The sequence below is a fragment of the Pyrus communis genome, chromosome 7 (genome assembly GCF_041283825.1).
Source record: "Pyrus communis isolate YQ-2024b chromosome 7, ASM4128382v1, whole genome shotgun sequence".
Lineage (NCBI taxonomy): Eukaryota > Viridiplantae > Streptophyta > Magnoliopsida > Rosales > Rosaceae > Pyrus > Pyrus communis.
The window spans coordinates 12436931-12452037 of NC_142571.1; the positions used below are offsets into that span (position 1 = coordinate 12436931).

The window sequence follows — 15107 nt, forward strand, 5'->3', positions numbered from 1 at the left end:
GTTTCAACACATCGTTTCAAAATTAAGGTCAGATTATCCAAGCAATTATCAAATGAACTCCCAAATACACTGAAATCATCCATGAAAACCTCAATGATCTTTTCAACAAAATCGGAAAATATACTTACCATACACCTTTGGAAAGTGGCCGGTGCGTTGCATAAGCCAAATGGCATGCGACGATAAGCAAATGTTCCAAAGGGACATGTGAATGTGGTCTTCTCTTGATCATCCGGGGCTATCACAATTTGGTTATATCCAGAGTATCCATCAAGAAAACAGTAAAAAGCATGACCGGCTAACCTTTCGAGCATCTGGTCGATGAATGGCAAAGGAAAGTGATCTTTCCTAGTCATGGCATTTAGCTTCCGGTAATCGATACATACTTGCCAACCTGTTTGAATGCGGGTTGGCACAAGCTCATTCTCAGCATTCTTCACCACTGTCACTCCGGACTTCTTTGGAACACATTGCACCGGTGACACCCAACGACTATCAGAGATCGGATAAATCACTCCACAATCAAGAAGTTTGATAATCTCATTTTTCACAACTTCCATCATTGGAGGGTTGAGACAGCGCTGAGCCTCTCGAGTTGGTTTAGCCCCCTCCTCAAGAAGTATACGGTGCATGCATGTGGTAGGGCTTATTCCTTTAATGTCGGCCAAAGTCCACCCTATGGCCGTTTTGTGCTCTCGCAGCACCCTCACAAGCTTCTCCTCCTCCATTGCCGTGAGACTTGATGAAATGATGACGGGCAATGTTTCGCCTTTTCCCAAAAACACATACTTCAAATGGTCCGGCAACGGCTTAAGTTCAAGCGATGGTGCCTGAACAACAGAAGGTAGCATCTTAGTGGAAACTGAATTTGAAAGTGAGAGTGGAACCTTACCATATTGTTGTGGCAATGACTCAAGGGCTGCCACAACCTCAATTATTTCTTCACTAGAACCCATTGCAAAGAATTCCTCCTCCTTGCCGTGGCCTTGCATTGGCCCAAATCCTTCATTTTTGCGCTCTATGGCCTTAGTGATGGTTGTTTCCAGGGCGTCCTCGTTCAATTCTTCAAGGTATACCTGCGCCAAAGAATCGATAACATCAATGGAAAAACAAGAATGGTCATCAACGGGATATCTCATAGTTTCAGAAATATTAAAATCAATCACTTCCCCATCGAATTCCATTGTCAAGGTGCCTTTGTATACATCAATCTTCGTTCGGGCCGTCTTCATGAATGGCCTACCAAGGAGAATCGGCAAAGATGTAGAATGGGCTGAATCCTCCATGTCTAGGACGTAGAAATCAGCCGGAAAAATTAAATGGTTCACCTGCACAAGCACATCTTCCAAAACTCCTTTTGGATACGCGTTAGAACGATCGGCCAATTGTATAATTACACTATCTTGTTTTAATTCACCCAAATTCATAGATGCATAAATAGAATAAGGCATGACATTTATGGATGCACCTAAATCAAGCATGGCATGTTCAAAACGATTATGTCCAATCACACAAGGAATCGTGAAACTACCGGGGTCTTTGCACTTGGTAGGTAGTTTACGTTGCAAAACAGCGGACACATTCTCGCTTACCTTCACTACCTCTTTGTTTGCCCTTCTTCTCTTTGTATTGCATAGGTCCTTGAGGAATTTAGCATACTTTGGAACCTGTTTGATTGCATCGAGAAGCGGTATGTTCACTTGCACCTTCCGGAACGTTTCAAGAATGTCCTTCTCGCTTTCTTCCTTTTTTTCTTGCATGAACCTGCTAGGAAAAGGTACATTGGGCAGATTAGGACGTGAAGTACATGAATTTGAACTTAAATTACCTGATTTGGCCGAGTTAGGGTGATCTGCCTCAGGTTGTGTCGTCTCTTCATCTACTTTCTGGGCAGATTTGGGATTGTTTGGCTCGGTCCCAACTTCTTTTCCACCCCTTAGGGTGATGGCCTTGGCGGATTCGAATCCTCCCTTTGGATTGACTGTGGTTGAGCTAGGAAGCTTTCCTTGCTCTCTAATCTGTCCAAGGAACTCAGAAATCTGCCCTATTTGTTTCTTCATATCCATCATCTCCTTCTCGTTATTTGCTATCCGGTTGTTTTGATTTTGCAATCCCTGCGAAATAGAGGTTAGTAATTGCATAGCTTGATCACTTTCCAAGGACGTACCTGAATGAGATGATGCCGAAGGTTGTTGGGGTTGTTGGGGTGCATACGGCTTGGAATAAAAACCAGGGGGGTTTGGCCTAAATCCTCCTTGTTGGGCCGCTTGTTGTGGCTCCCTCCATTTGAAGTTTGGATGGTCCCTCCATCCGACATTGTAAGTGTTCGAGTATGGGTTGTTTTGATTTTGTCCTTGGAAACCAATTGCATTGGCAGATTCCCACCCACCATTCTCGATTAGTTGAGGGCACTTGTCGGATGGATGCCCTTGAATTGAGCACACGCCACAAACTTGGTGTTCTTGTGCTTTTGGACCAATCACAACCTGAGAAACAAGAGAAGTAAGATTAGCAAGTTGTGATTGAATTTCAGAAATAGCACTCACCTCATTTACACTTTGTTGCCGTGGGGCTTCCCTTTGACCCACTCCTTCATATTGTTGAGCGTTGAGCGCTCGGTTGGCTATGAGAATCTTGGCATCCCTTGGTGTTTTGTCCACCAATGCTCCTCCCGCTGATGCATCAAGCATTTGACGTTCGATAGGAATGAGGCCCTCATAGAAATATTGAAGGAGAAGTTCCTCCTTCATTTGATGTTGAGGACATGAAGCTACAAGGCCCTTGAAGCGCTCATAATAAGCCGGGAATGTCTCACCATGATTCTGTTGAATACCACTAATTTTCTTCCGTAGGAGAATCACTCTCGAAGTAGGGAAGAATTTCTCCAAGAAAGCACGCTTCATACTCTCCCACGAAGTCACAGTTCCCGGGGCTAGTTCGTAGAGCCAATCTTTGGCCTTGTCCATAAGTGAAAATGGAAAGGCCTTCATCTTCAATATACTCCCATCCACATTGACGGGGGTCATGCTCGAACAAACCACCTCGAACTCCTTCAAGTGTTTGTTGGGGTCTTCCATAGACAAGCCATGGAACTTCGGAATATGGTGTAACAAACTGGATTTGAGTTCAAATTCATCGGTCTTGCCTTGGGCAGCCGCGGGGTATTGAATGCAAAGAGGGGCTGCATTGGCCAAACCTGAGGCAGAAAGCTCTTTAATGGTTCGATTGTCCACGGCCATGGTTGGTACTTCCTCTTTAACCCAATCCGTGGCTTCCTCTTCTACTTCAGGTTCGGGACTAGGAGGATTAGACTCTTGCAATTTCTTGTTCCTTCTCAAAGTCCTCTCGAAATCACCGTCAAAGTCGGAGATTTGCTCACGAACAGGTTGTGAGCTACGGGTCATTAACTAGTACCTGCACACAAGTAAGAAAATAAAACACACACACGGTGCAAAACAAATTAAAACAAAACAGAAACTAAACAATTTAAACAAGACTCAAGACAAGGGATTAGCAACTTGGCCAATCCCCGGCAACGGCGCCAAAATTTGATGCGAGATTTATACGCACACAAATTAAACCCTCTTTTCGTCAAATTGTAGTATATGTATAAGTAGGGATCGTTCTAGACCGGGGATTAGGAGGGATTGTTAACCACTTGGATTTGACTCAAAAATGTAAAATAACAATATGAAACACTATACTAGACTCAAAGAATGCAAAACTAAACTTTAAAACACTAAGACAAACCAAAAGACTCAAAACAACACAAACACACTCAAATCTGCCTAAAAACCACTTTCTGGGCAGATTTGAGCACAAACACAAATTTGGACGAAATTAAGTAATAACTTGACTCAAGAACGTAAAAACACAATATAAAACACTAAACTAACTCAAAGAATGTAAAACTAAACACTTAAAACATTAAAACAAACCAAAAGACTCAAACATCACCCAAAACACTCAAAACTGCCTTAAAATCACTTTCTGGGCAGTTTTGAGCACTTTGGTGAATTTGGACGAAATTGGGAAATAAAATTGAATCAAAACACTTTAAAACATAAACTAAACAAATTCTAAACACTAAAGAACAAGAAAGTAAAGGGGGGTTTTAAATTGACGAGAATTGAAATAACAAAACAAGTTAATAAACTAAACAGATTGTAAAACGAATTTGATGGAATGGAATGAATGGATGATAGGGTATTTATAGGAGTAGTGGAGGGAACATATGGCTGTTTGTTTAAGATGCAAGTGGCTAATTAATGATGGAAAATCAGTTAGGAAAACATGTGAAAGCTGGAATTGCATGTGAAGGTGTTGGAATGTGCTGAAATGGTGTGTGAAGGCACGGCATTGATGTTTTCTTGCTTATTTTCTGGCTACTTGATGAAAGGTTAATGAATAATGCATGTAGGTGGCTGCAATGATGAAGAATGAGTGGTGGAAATGAAAGGGAAAGCTAGAAAGACATGTGAAGATGCTGGAATTGTGAGTAGGCCACGGCATGGATGTGTTTTGGGTGTGTGTGTGTGAATGTGTGGCTTAATGATTAAGTGAATGAATATGTGGCTGCATGTGGATTAAAGGGGTGTGAATGGTGGTGTAATGATGAAATGAAATGGCTAGAAAGGGTATGAAATGCACGACAAGAATTTCCGGATGCATGTGTGTGTGAATGGTGGTGAAAATGCATGTGAGTGCATGTTTTGGTGCTGGAATTAGGGGGAATGTGATAGAAGCATATTTAGGCGACTTACTTAGCTTGTTTTCGTGCATTTATATTGTTAATTCATAGTTGTTTTAGTCGTTTAAGCCATTTTCGTGTGTTTTTAGGTTCATATGGCTAAGGAAGCAAAAAGATGCATTTTGGAGCATTTTGGAGCAAAATTGGACTTGGAATGGATAGCTTACGTTTGGAGCAAAAGGAATGGACGAAATTGAAGGATTCCTAATCCATTGCAGCCACATGCATTCACATGCATAAATCAGCCACATGCATCTCCCATCACCATATCAGATTTCCATCATATTCACATGCATTCCATCCTTTAAAACATTGCACATGCACTCCCTTTAATTAATTAAGCCACATGCACTCCCATCCATTTCATCATTGCAGCCAACACATGCTTTCACATGCATTTTCAGATTGTCCCCTTGCACATGCAGCCACATATTCATTGCACATGCATTTCCAACCCACATGCATCCTTTAATCATTCAAACATGCAGCCACATTCCCTCCTAGCTGTCATGTTCCCCCCATTTCACCTATAAATAAGCATTCATTCTCATTCATTCTCATTCACTCTTCCATATTCCAGAAATTCGTCAAAACCTCTCCACACCCTTGCAGCAGCCACCAAAACACTTTTCTCCTCCATTGCAGCCACTCCAACCACTCCCCAAACCATTCACACCATCAAACTATCCTTAGACCTTGTGCTACAACGAAGAGGAAGATAAGAGGGCCTAAACGTTCATACAATTCAAGTTTGAGTTGTTGGAATGTTTAGGTGTTTCTTTGATTTCAATGTTTAATTTCAATACTCTTTGTTTTGTACGAATGAGGAATGGAAGAGAAGAGGGCCTAAACGTTCATACAATTCAAGTTTGAGTTGTTGGAATGTTTAGGTGTTTCTTTGATTCCAATGTTTAAATTCAACTAAACCCCCCTTGGCTAGGGGGGGATTCGAAATATATGTTTATGCTTGCATTTTGATTTGATTACTTCTAATTGCGTTTCATAAGTTGTGGATTCAATTTGTTTAACTGTTTGATTGATAACTTATTTATGTATGTTTATTGAGAGTGCACGCTTAATTTTCATGCATGAATATGACGCTAGAATATAAGTGAGTTTCACCTAATAGTTACAAACTTATATTCACAAGTAGTGGATGTTGCTTATAAACAATCGCGTTAAACAAATTCTTGGCATAAGTTTCATGCAATCATAGTAACGAATGCCTCGTCAACACTTATAATTTTCATAGAGCGTAATGATTCTTGCTTGTACCTCTTCTATGCATTCATGTTGAGGACTTGTGGGGAATGTTTTGAATTGTCGCATGCATCATCCAATTCAATAACGTTAGGAAGATTTGAAGGTTAATTAGTGCATCACGGTTAACTTGGGGTGTTGAGTATCATAGTTTATTGAAATGCAATTGGAAATCATTTTATTATGCAAGTATAACATGTATGGAGATGAACCCCTTAGCTAGGTTCTCATCCATTCAATTCCATCAAATTCATCTTTACATTCTGTCTAGTTTATTAACTTGTTTCGTTATTTCAATTCTCGTCAATTTAAAACCCCCCTTTACTTTCTTGTTCTTTAGTGTTTAGACTTTGTTTAGTTTATGTTTTAAAGTGTTTTGATTCAATTTATTTCCCAAAATTCGTCCAAATTCACCAAAGTGCTCAAAACTGCCCAGAAAGTGATTTTAAGGCTGTTTTGAGTGTTTTGGGTGATGTTTGAGTCTTTTGGTTTGTTTTAGTGTTTTAAAGTTTAGTTTTGCATTCTTTGAGTCTAGTATAGTGTTTTATATTGTGTTTTTACGTTTGAATCAAACCATAATCTTAAATTCGTCCAACATTGGGTTTAAGGTCAAAAACTGCCTAGTTAGTGTTTTTAGGCAGTTTTGAGTCTTTTGAACTTGTTTTGAGTCCTTTGAGTCTTTGTGAACGTTTTTAACTTTATTTTACGTTTTTGAGTCAGTTTCCAAGTGATTTGCAATCCCTCCTAATCCCCGGTCCAGAACGATCCCTACTTATACTTATACTACAATTGTCAAAAAGAGGGTTTAATTTGTGTGCGTATAATTCTCGCATCAGAATGCACGGGTTAGGCTTGGTTGAATGATGATGATGCATGTGATTGGTGGGAACAAAGGGGGAAACAAGGCACAAGGGTGCTGCAGTGAATGATTGAATGTGCATGTGGATTAATGAATTGTTTTTGATGGAATGGATGGTTCTTTGCATGGCTATAAGGGAGAGAATAAGAGAGAATGGGCTAGGCCCCTTTGTTTTATGTCCAAAGTGAATACAAGGCCTTCAAATTCGTCCATCCTCTTGGCTCCATGGATAAGCTATCCAATCCATGCCCAAAAATGCTCCAAATGGCCTCAAAATGCACTTTCTTGCTCCCTAGGCCCTTAGAACCTGAAAACACACAAAAGAAGCATAAAGGACTAAAATAACGAGAGAAACATAACGTAAATGCACGAGAACAAGCCATTTAAGTCGCATGAATATGCTCCTATCACTTAGCAATGGTGAAACCGAATCCCTAGCTTCATCTCCATTTGTGCTATCTCATTTTATTAATTGTTGATTCATTTATTTGTGTCTACTTCATTTTCTTGTACTTTCAAGTTACAACAACAAATCTGCCTAAGTTGATTAGTTTTATTTCTCTTATAGAGTTCTTGCAAAACAAGTAGTTGTATAGGTCCAATTAGTCCCTGTGGATTCGACACCCTTACTTGTGCCATTATACTAAACATATTCTAGCACGAAGAAGGAAAACATCAACCAATTAACCGTCAAGTTCTCCTTAAGTTAATGAATTGGATGGGTTAGAGCAACGCAATTCAAAACATTCTCCAAAAGTCCTTTACGTGAAAAGCACAATAAAGATACAATCAAAGATCATTAAGCATCATGAAAACTATAAGTGTCGACGAGGCATTCGTTACTATGATGAGCATGAAACTAGTGCCAAGAATTCATTTAACGTGATTGTTTATAAGCAACCTCCACTACTTGTGAATATAAATTCATAACTATTAGGTGAAACTCACTTATATTCTAGCGTCATATTCATGCATGAAAATTAAGCGTGCACTCTCAATCAACATACATAAATAAGTTATCGATCAAGCAGTTAAACAAATTGAATTCACCATTCATGAAATTCCAACCAAATTTGATAGGAGCATATTCATGCGACTTAATTAGCTTGTTCTCGTGCCGTTATGTTGTGTTTACTTAGCTATTTTAGTGTTTAAGGCTACTTTTGTGTATTTTCAGATTATAAGGCCAAAGTGTGCAAGAAGATGCAAATTGGAGTCTTTTGGAGCGAAAGAGGAATGAATGAGTTGAAGATTTGAAGAAACGACGAATTCCTACTCCAACGATGAATTCTTACCAAAACGACGAATTCCTACTCCAACGATGAATTCTTACCAAAACGAGGAATCCTACTCAAACAAGGTTTCCTACTTGAAGTAGGAAAGTTAACCCTAAGTTTCCCGTTTTGGTAACCTTTCCTAATCTAAACATCCGTATTTTCTAGCCACTCTGAAGACCTTGTAGGTACTTTAGGACACAAAACCAAGGCCCTAGCCCAATTACACAACCTTGCCGTGCCTTAACCCTAATTCCCTTCCCTTGCCGTGCAAGGGGGGGCACTTTTGTCCAATGTTGTGCAATTAAACCCTATTTCCCTCTCCTAACCTAACCCTAGCCGCACCCTTTAATCAGTCCCCCTTTAATTTCTGATGTTATTTCCTAAATTCTAGAAGTCTTTGAATTTATTTTAGTTAATAAAAACAAGCTAGGGTTTATTTCTGAAATCATATATGTTTTAAACCCCTAGCCGCATCTCCCATCCATCATCCATAAACCCTAAGCCTTCTAGTTCTAATCTCAGCCGTTCCCTTTAATTTTCTCCCTAGCCGTCACTCCTCACATTCTCCCATTTTTCCACCATAAGCCGTTCTCTCCCAAATTCACTAAAAGCCGTGGCCCCTCCATTTATCATTTAACCTAATAAATCAAAAAGAAAATCTGGCCGCACCACCATACATTATTTTTCACTTTTGCCGTGCATTCCATGATATTTTTCCAACCTAATTTCTAACCTAAGCTGTGGCATATTCACCCTAATTCATTCCATTCATATATATATTTTTTATCATGCAGCCACCCAAAAAAAAACCCAATTAATTCCCATTAGTACCGCAGCCACCATCACCCATTATCCCATTCTTTGTCCTTTAGCCGCAAGCAACCATTCAACCTCCCTTCTCTGCTGTGCCTTCCCCCAGCCATTGCAGCCAATTCCCATTATTGCCGTGCCTTCCTCCACCTTCCCAGCCACCTTCCACACCTTCACACACCATCTACCAACCTTGCCGCACCATCCAACCTCCCTAAATTCATCCCTAACCCAGAAAACCATCCAGAAATTCCCTAAACACTCTCTGCCGCAGCAAGGAGAAGAGGAAAGAGGAGCTTCGATGCGCAGAAATTCAAGTGGATTCGTTGTGCGTCCTAGGTGTAATCAATCCTTTGTGCTTTATGTTTAAATTCAATTGTATTTCTCTTTTTGTGAACATGAGAGGCTAAACCCCTATTTAGCTAGGGGGTGATTCGAAACCATGTTTATGCTTGCAAGATGATTTGATTACTTTTGGTTGGAATTTCATGAATGGTGAATTCAATTTGTTTAACAGCTTGATCGATAACTTATTTATGTATGTTGATTGAGAGTGCACGCTTAATTTTCATGCATGAATATGACGCTAGAATATAAGTGAGTTTGACCTAATAGTTATGAATTTATATTCACAAGTAGTGGAGGTTGCTTATAAAAAATCACGTTAAATGAATTCTTGGCACTAGTTTCATGCTCATCATAGTAACGAATGCCTCGTCGACACTTATAGTTTTCATGATGCTTAATGATCTTTGATTGTATCTTTATTGTGCTTCTCACGTAAAGGACTTTTGGAGAATGTTTTGAATTGCGTTGCGCTAACCCATCCAATTCATTAACTTAAGGAGAACTTGACGGTTAATTTAAGCGGACCTAATTAACCCGGGGTGTTGAGTTTCATAATTTATCGAAAGACCAACTGAAAATCAAATTGTATGCAAGTGTAACATGTGTGGAGAAGAACCTTCTAGCTAAATAGGGGTTTAGCCTCTCATGTTCACAAAAAGAGAAATACAATTGAATTTAAACATAAAGCACAAAGGATTGATTACACCTAGGACGCACAACGAATCCACTTGAATTTCTGCGCGTCGAAGCTCCTCTTTCCTCTTCTCCTTGCTGCGGCAGAGAGTGTGTAGGGAATTTCTGGATGGTTTTCTCGGTTAGGGATGGATTTAGGGAGGTTGGATGGTGCGGCAAGGTTGGTAGATGGTGTGTGAAGGTGTGGAAGGTGGCTGGGAAGGTGGAGGAAGGCACGGCAATAATGGGAATTGGCTGCAATGGCTGGGGGAAGGCACGGCAGAGAAGGGAGGTTGAATGGTTGCCTGCGGCTAAAGGACAAAGAATGGGATAATGGGTGATGGTGGCTGCGGCACTAATGGGAATTAATTGGGTTTTTTTTTTTTGGGTGGCTGCATGATAAAAAATATATATATAAATGGAATGAATTAGGGTGAATATGCCATGGCTTAGGTTAGAAATTAGGTTGGAAAAATATCATGGAACGCACGGCAAAAGTGAAAAATAATGTATGATGTTGCGGCCAGATTTTCTTTTTGATTTATTAGGTTAAATGATAAATGGGGGGGCCACGGCTTTTAGTGAATTTGGGAGAGAACGGCTTATGGTGGAAAAATGGGAGAATGTGAGGAGTGATGGCTAGGGAGAAAATTAAAGAGAACGGCTGAGATTAGAACTAGAAGGCTTAGGGTTTATGGATGATGGATGGGAGATGCGGCTAGGGGTTTAAAACATATATGATTTCAGAAATAAACCCTAGCTTGTTTTTATTAACTAAAATAAATTCAAAGACTTCTAGAATTTAGGAAATAACATCAGAAATTAAAGGGGGACTGATTAAAGGGTGCGGCTAGGGTTAGGTTAGGAGAGGGAAATAGGGTTTAATTGCACAACATTGGACAAAAGTGCCCCCCCTTGCACGGCAAGGGAAGGGAATTAGGGTTAAAGCACGGCAAGGTTGTGTAATTGGGCTAGGGCCTTGGTTTTGTGTCCTAAAGTACCTACAAGGTCTTCAGAGTGGCTAGAAAATACGGATGTTTAGATTAGGAAAGGTTACCAAAACGGGAAACTTAGGGTTAACTTTCCTACTTCAAGTAGGAAACCTTGTTTGAGTAGGATTCCTCGTTTTGGTAAGAATTCATCGTTGGAGTAGGAATTCGTCGTTTTGGTAAGAATTCATCGTTGGAGTAGGAATTCGTCGTTTCTTCAAATCTTCAACTCATTCATTCCTCTTTCGCTCCAAAAGACTCCAATTTGCATCTTCTTGCACACTTTGGCCTTATAATCTGAAAATACACAAAAGTAGCCTTAAACACTAAAATAGCTAAGTAAACACAACATAACGGCACGAGAACAAGCTAATTAAGTCGCATGAATATGCTCCTATCAGAACTCAAGGATAAACATATCTTCTTTGAACGTTTTAGGGACTTTGCACTCGGCCAGATTTGGTGTGAGGATTGGTCCTTGTCCTGTGTCATAAAATTCAACTTCTTTGGGGTTGTTTGCCTCAAGAACATCCTCTTTGACGAGTTCTTGATATTCCATACTTTGCACCTTTGGAAGGGCTTCCAAGATGTCTTTTTCACTTTCTTTTTCCTTGGAATTCATGAACCTGCAAGCAATAGGGACATTTGGTGGAACGGGGTTAGAAATAATGAAATTTCGAACAATCTTACCTGAATTGGATGGCGTAGGAGCAATAGGTGCCTGCGGCAAAGGTGTTTCCACCCTTTCCATGGGTTGGGTGTGTTCCTCTTCCTCAAATTGCAATCTTTCATCTTCCTTGTAATTTGATTTTGATGGTTTAGGGTCTGTTCCAACCTCCTTGCTACTTCTCAAGATAATTTCCTTGGCAGTTTCAAATCTTCCCTTCGGATTTGCAACGGTTGAAATAGGGAGTTTGCCTTGGTCTCGAAATTGTCCTACGAACTCCGCTATCTGCCCAATTTGCTTTTCCACGTGGTCCAACCTTTTGTCTTGATTTTACATTGCTTTGTCTTGATTTTACATTGCTTTGTTTTGATTTTCTTGCCCCTCAGACAAATTGGTGAGTAACTTAATAACCGTATCATTATACAAAGACGTACCTGAATTTGTTTGTGCAGGTTGTGGTGGCTGCATAGGTGTTGTATAGAACTCCTCATATGGCTACCAATATTATCCTTGTTGAGCCTCCTTGACTTGATTTTGTGAGCCCTGCACCAAAGAAATTAATTCATTAAGAATTTGATTATAATCTATTGACGAACCTGAGTTTGGTTGGGCATATTGTATATGAGGTTGTGGTGGCTGTATAGGCGTTGAATAGAACTCCTCATATGGCTGCCAATATCCTTTGTGTTCAACTTGTTGAAATTCCTACCACATAGACTTTGAATGATCACTCCAATCTGTTTGTGCACATTGATTTGCTTGATATTCTTGCCTATAAGAAGCATCAAATGTAGGGACACTTTGCATTGTGGACCCTTCGGCATACTGTGATAACTGACAAGTAAGATTCGCTATTTGAGCTTGAAGATTAGCAATTGCCATGTCTTGTTTCTCTAGTACATGAAATCAAAGAAATAAAACTAAATCAAATATCAAAAGAAAAATAAACAAACAAACAGAGGGATTAGCAATTTTACTAATACCCGGCAACGGCGCCAAAATTTGATGTGAAATATTCTAACACTCAAATTAAAACCCTACGATTGTAGTATATGAAAGTAGGGATCGTTTAAGGCCGGGGATTAGAAGGGATGCTAATCTACTCTAAACTGACTTAAAAACACAAAACTACACTTAAACACACTTAACTAGACTTATAAGACTCAAAACAAACTAAAAAGACTCAAAACAGCACAAAATAATAAAAAAGACTCAAACTAGACTCTAAAGGTGATTTGGACGAAAATTACTTTTAACTTGACTCAAAACACTTAAAAACACAACTTGGACAGATTCTAACTAATTTGACACAACAAAGTAAAGGGGGATTGGATTTTGGATGAAATTAAGGTAAAAACAAACAGATTATAAAGACTCTAAACAACTTGGACGAAATTAGGGAAAACTATAGGTGATAAGCTAGCTAGAGGGTCATTCTCCACACATCACACATATGCATATAAACCAATTTCCAGTTATTATTCCTTTAGACTATGAATGACAACACCCCAAGTTAATTGCATCGCACAACTAACCATCAGATTTTCCTTATCTTATTGAATTAGATGGAATACGCATCTAAACCAAATTATCTTTCTCAAGTTCCCTATATGAAACGCATGATAGAGATACATGTCAAAAGTCATTAAGTTCTATGAAAATCATAAGCATTGACAAGGCTTTCATCACTATGAAACGCATGAGACTCATACCAAGGATTTACTTAACACGATTGTGACTAGCAACCTCCACTACTTGTGAATATAAGTGAAGAACTCTTACGTGAAACCCTTTTATACTCGAGCATCAAATTCATGCATGCAAATTAAGTGTCCACCCGCAGCCCACATACATAAACAAGTTTTAATAACTTAGATAAGAAAATCACATTCATGCCTTGAGAAACAATAATTGGACGTAATCAATTCATATAAAACATATAATCATGGCTTCGAATTCACCTCTAACTAAAAAGAAGTTAGTTCCACATGTTCTCAAAACAAACATAATTAAACTTAAACATTAAAAACAAAGATAGAATACACCTAGAAACACTCCCGGTGGCTCCTCCTTCCTTCCTTACTGCCAACAATGGGGATTTGTGTGAATTTAGGCTCTTGAGGTATGGTGGATGGTGTGGTGTGAATTTGTGGTAGAGGGTGGTGGTTTTTGAGTGTTGTGGCATCATGTATTTATAGGGTGAAGGGGAGGCACGAAATTGGGCTGAAATGGAGAGGAATTAGGACTCCAAATCACCAAAGAACAATGATACTTTCAATCAGATTCCAAGGAGGACAAGGAATGGTCCTTGTGGCAGATTCTAGAACTTCTAGAAGGGTTACATGTGGCATAAACTTAATGCACGAAAATAGGGCTTCTAGAACTTGACATTTAGGTGATTTAATGTGAAAATAAGTCCTCTTTGAAGTTGGAATTAAGGTAGGAAAAGATTAGGATAGGATAAGATAAGATAAGGTTGGATAAGGTTTGGATAAGATAAGGAAATTTTGATAAGGTTCCTTAGGTATCGTTTGGTATGCAGACGGGACGGGACGGAACGGAACGGGATGGGATGGGATGGGACGGAACAGGACGGAACGGAACGGAGCGGGAGCAAAGATGCCTTCGGATGGAAACAAGGAGGAAGAAGGAGACGGAGAGGTTATAATTTTGTGTTCCACGGATGTGGAACGAGTCGTTCCAGGGGGTGAGGTGGAACGAAAATTCACTCAAAACTCATCCCGTGGAACAACTCGTTCCACCTGTTTTAGGCACACCAAACATAGGACGGAACGTATTGTCCCACTCTGTTCTGTCCCGTCCCACGTACCAAACGGTACCTTATTTCTTGCTATTTCCTTATCTTCTTTGCATTTGGACTTCTTTCTCCAGATTTTTAGCCTTTCCTAGCATCTCTTGACTTCAATTTCGTCCATCCACATTGCTTCATAGTTAAGTTATCCAATCCATGCCCAAAACTACTCCAAATAGCCTCAAAATGCACTTTCTTGCTCTTTTTGCCATTAGGACCTAAAAACATACGAAAATAGCTTAAAAGACTAAAATAGATAGTAATTAACTAACTAAATGCAAGGAAACAACATAACTAAGTAGCATAAATATGCTCCTATAAAAAAGATTGTAATATACCTGGCCAATATACATCACACTTTCTTTCTCTCTTTTTTTTTTTTTTTTTTTTTTTTTTTTTTTTTTTTCACATTGACGGGCCTTTTCCGCCCAATTTCACATTCACGGGCCTTTCTCGCCCAATTTCACATTCACGGGCCTTTTTCGCCCCATGTCACATTCACAAGCCTTTCTTGCCCAATCTCACATATCCACCCTTATATCCACAGGCCTTTTTGCCCAATTCACATATACACCCTTATATCCATGGGCCTTTTTGCCCAATTCAATTTCTCAAGTGCCAGGTATAATACAAATTCTCCATCTACTTATCACCACCTCACAA

At 39.6% G+C, this 15107-nt stretch overlaps 1 protein-coding gene across 1 annotated transcript in view; it reads right to left on the minus strand.

The window, feature by feature from the left end:
* Positions 1-361: 361 nt before the first annotated feature.
* The window catches only part of LOC148695737 (uncharacterized), a 58637-nt gene continuing 43891 nt past the window's right edge, over positions 362-15107 (minus strand). The window contains exons 2-3 of the mRNA XM_088697384.1: positions 930-3196; positions 362-394 (exon numbers count right to left, since the gene is read on the minus strand). Of these exons, the coding sequence (XP_088553510.1) occupies positions 362-394; positions 930-3196 (2300 nt within the window). The remainder of the gene's footprint in view (positions 395-929; positions 3197-15107) is intronic.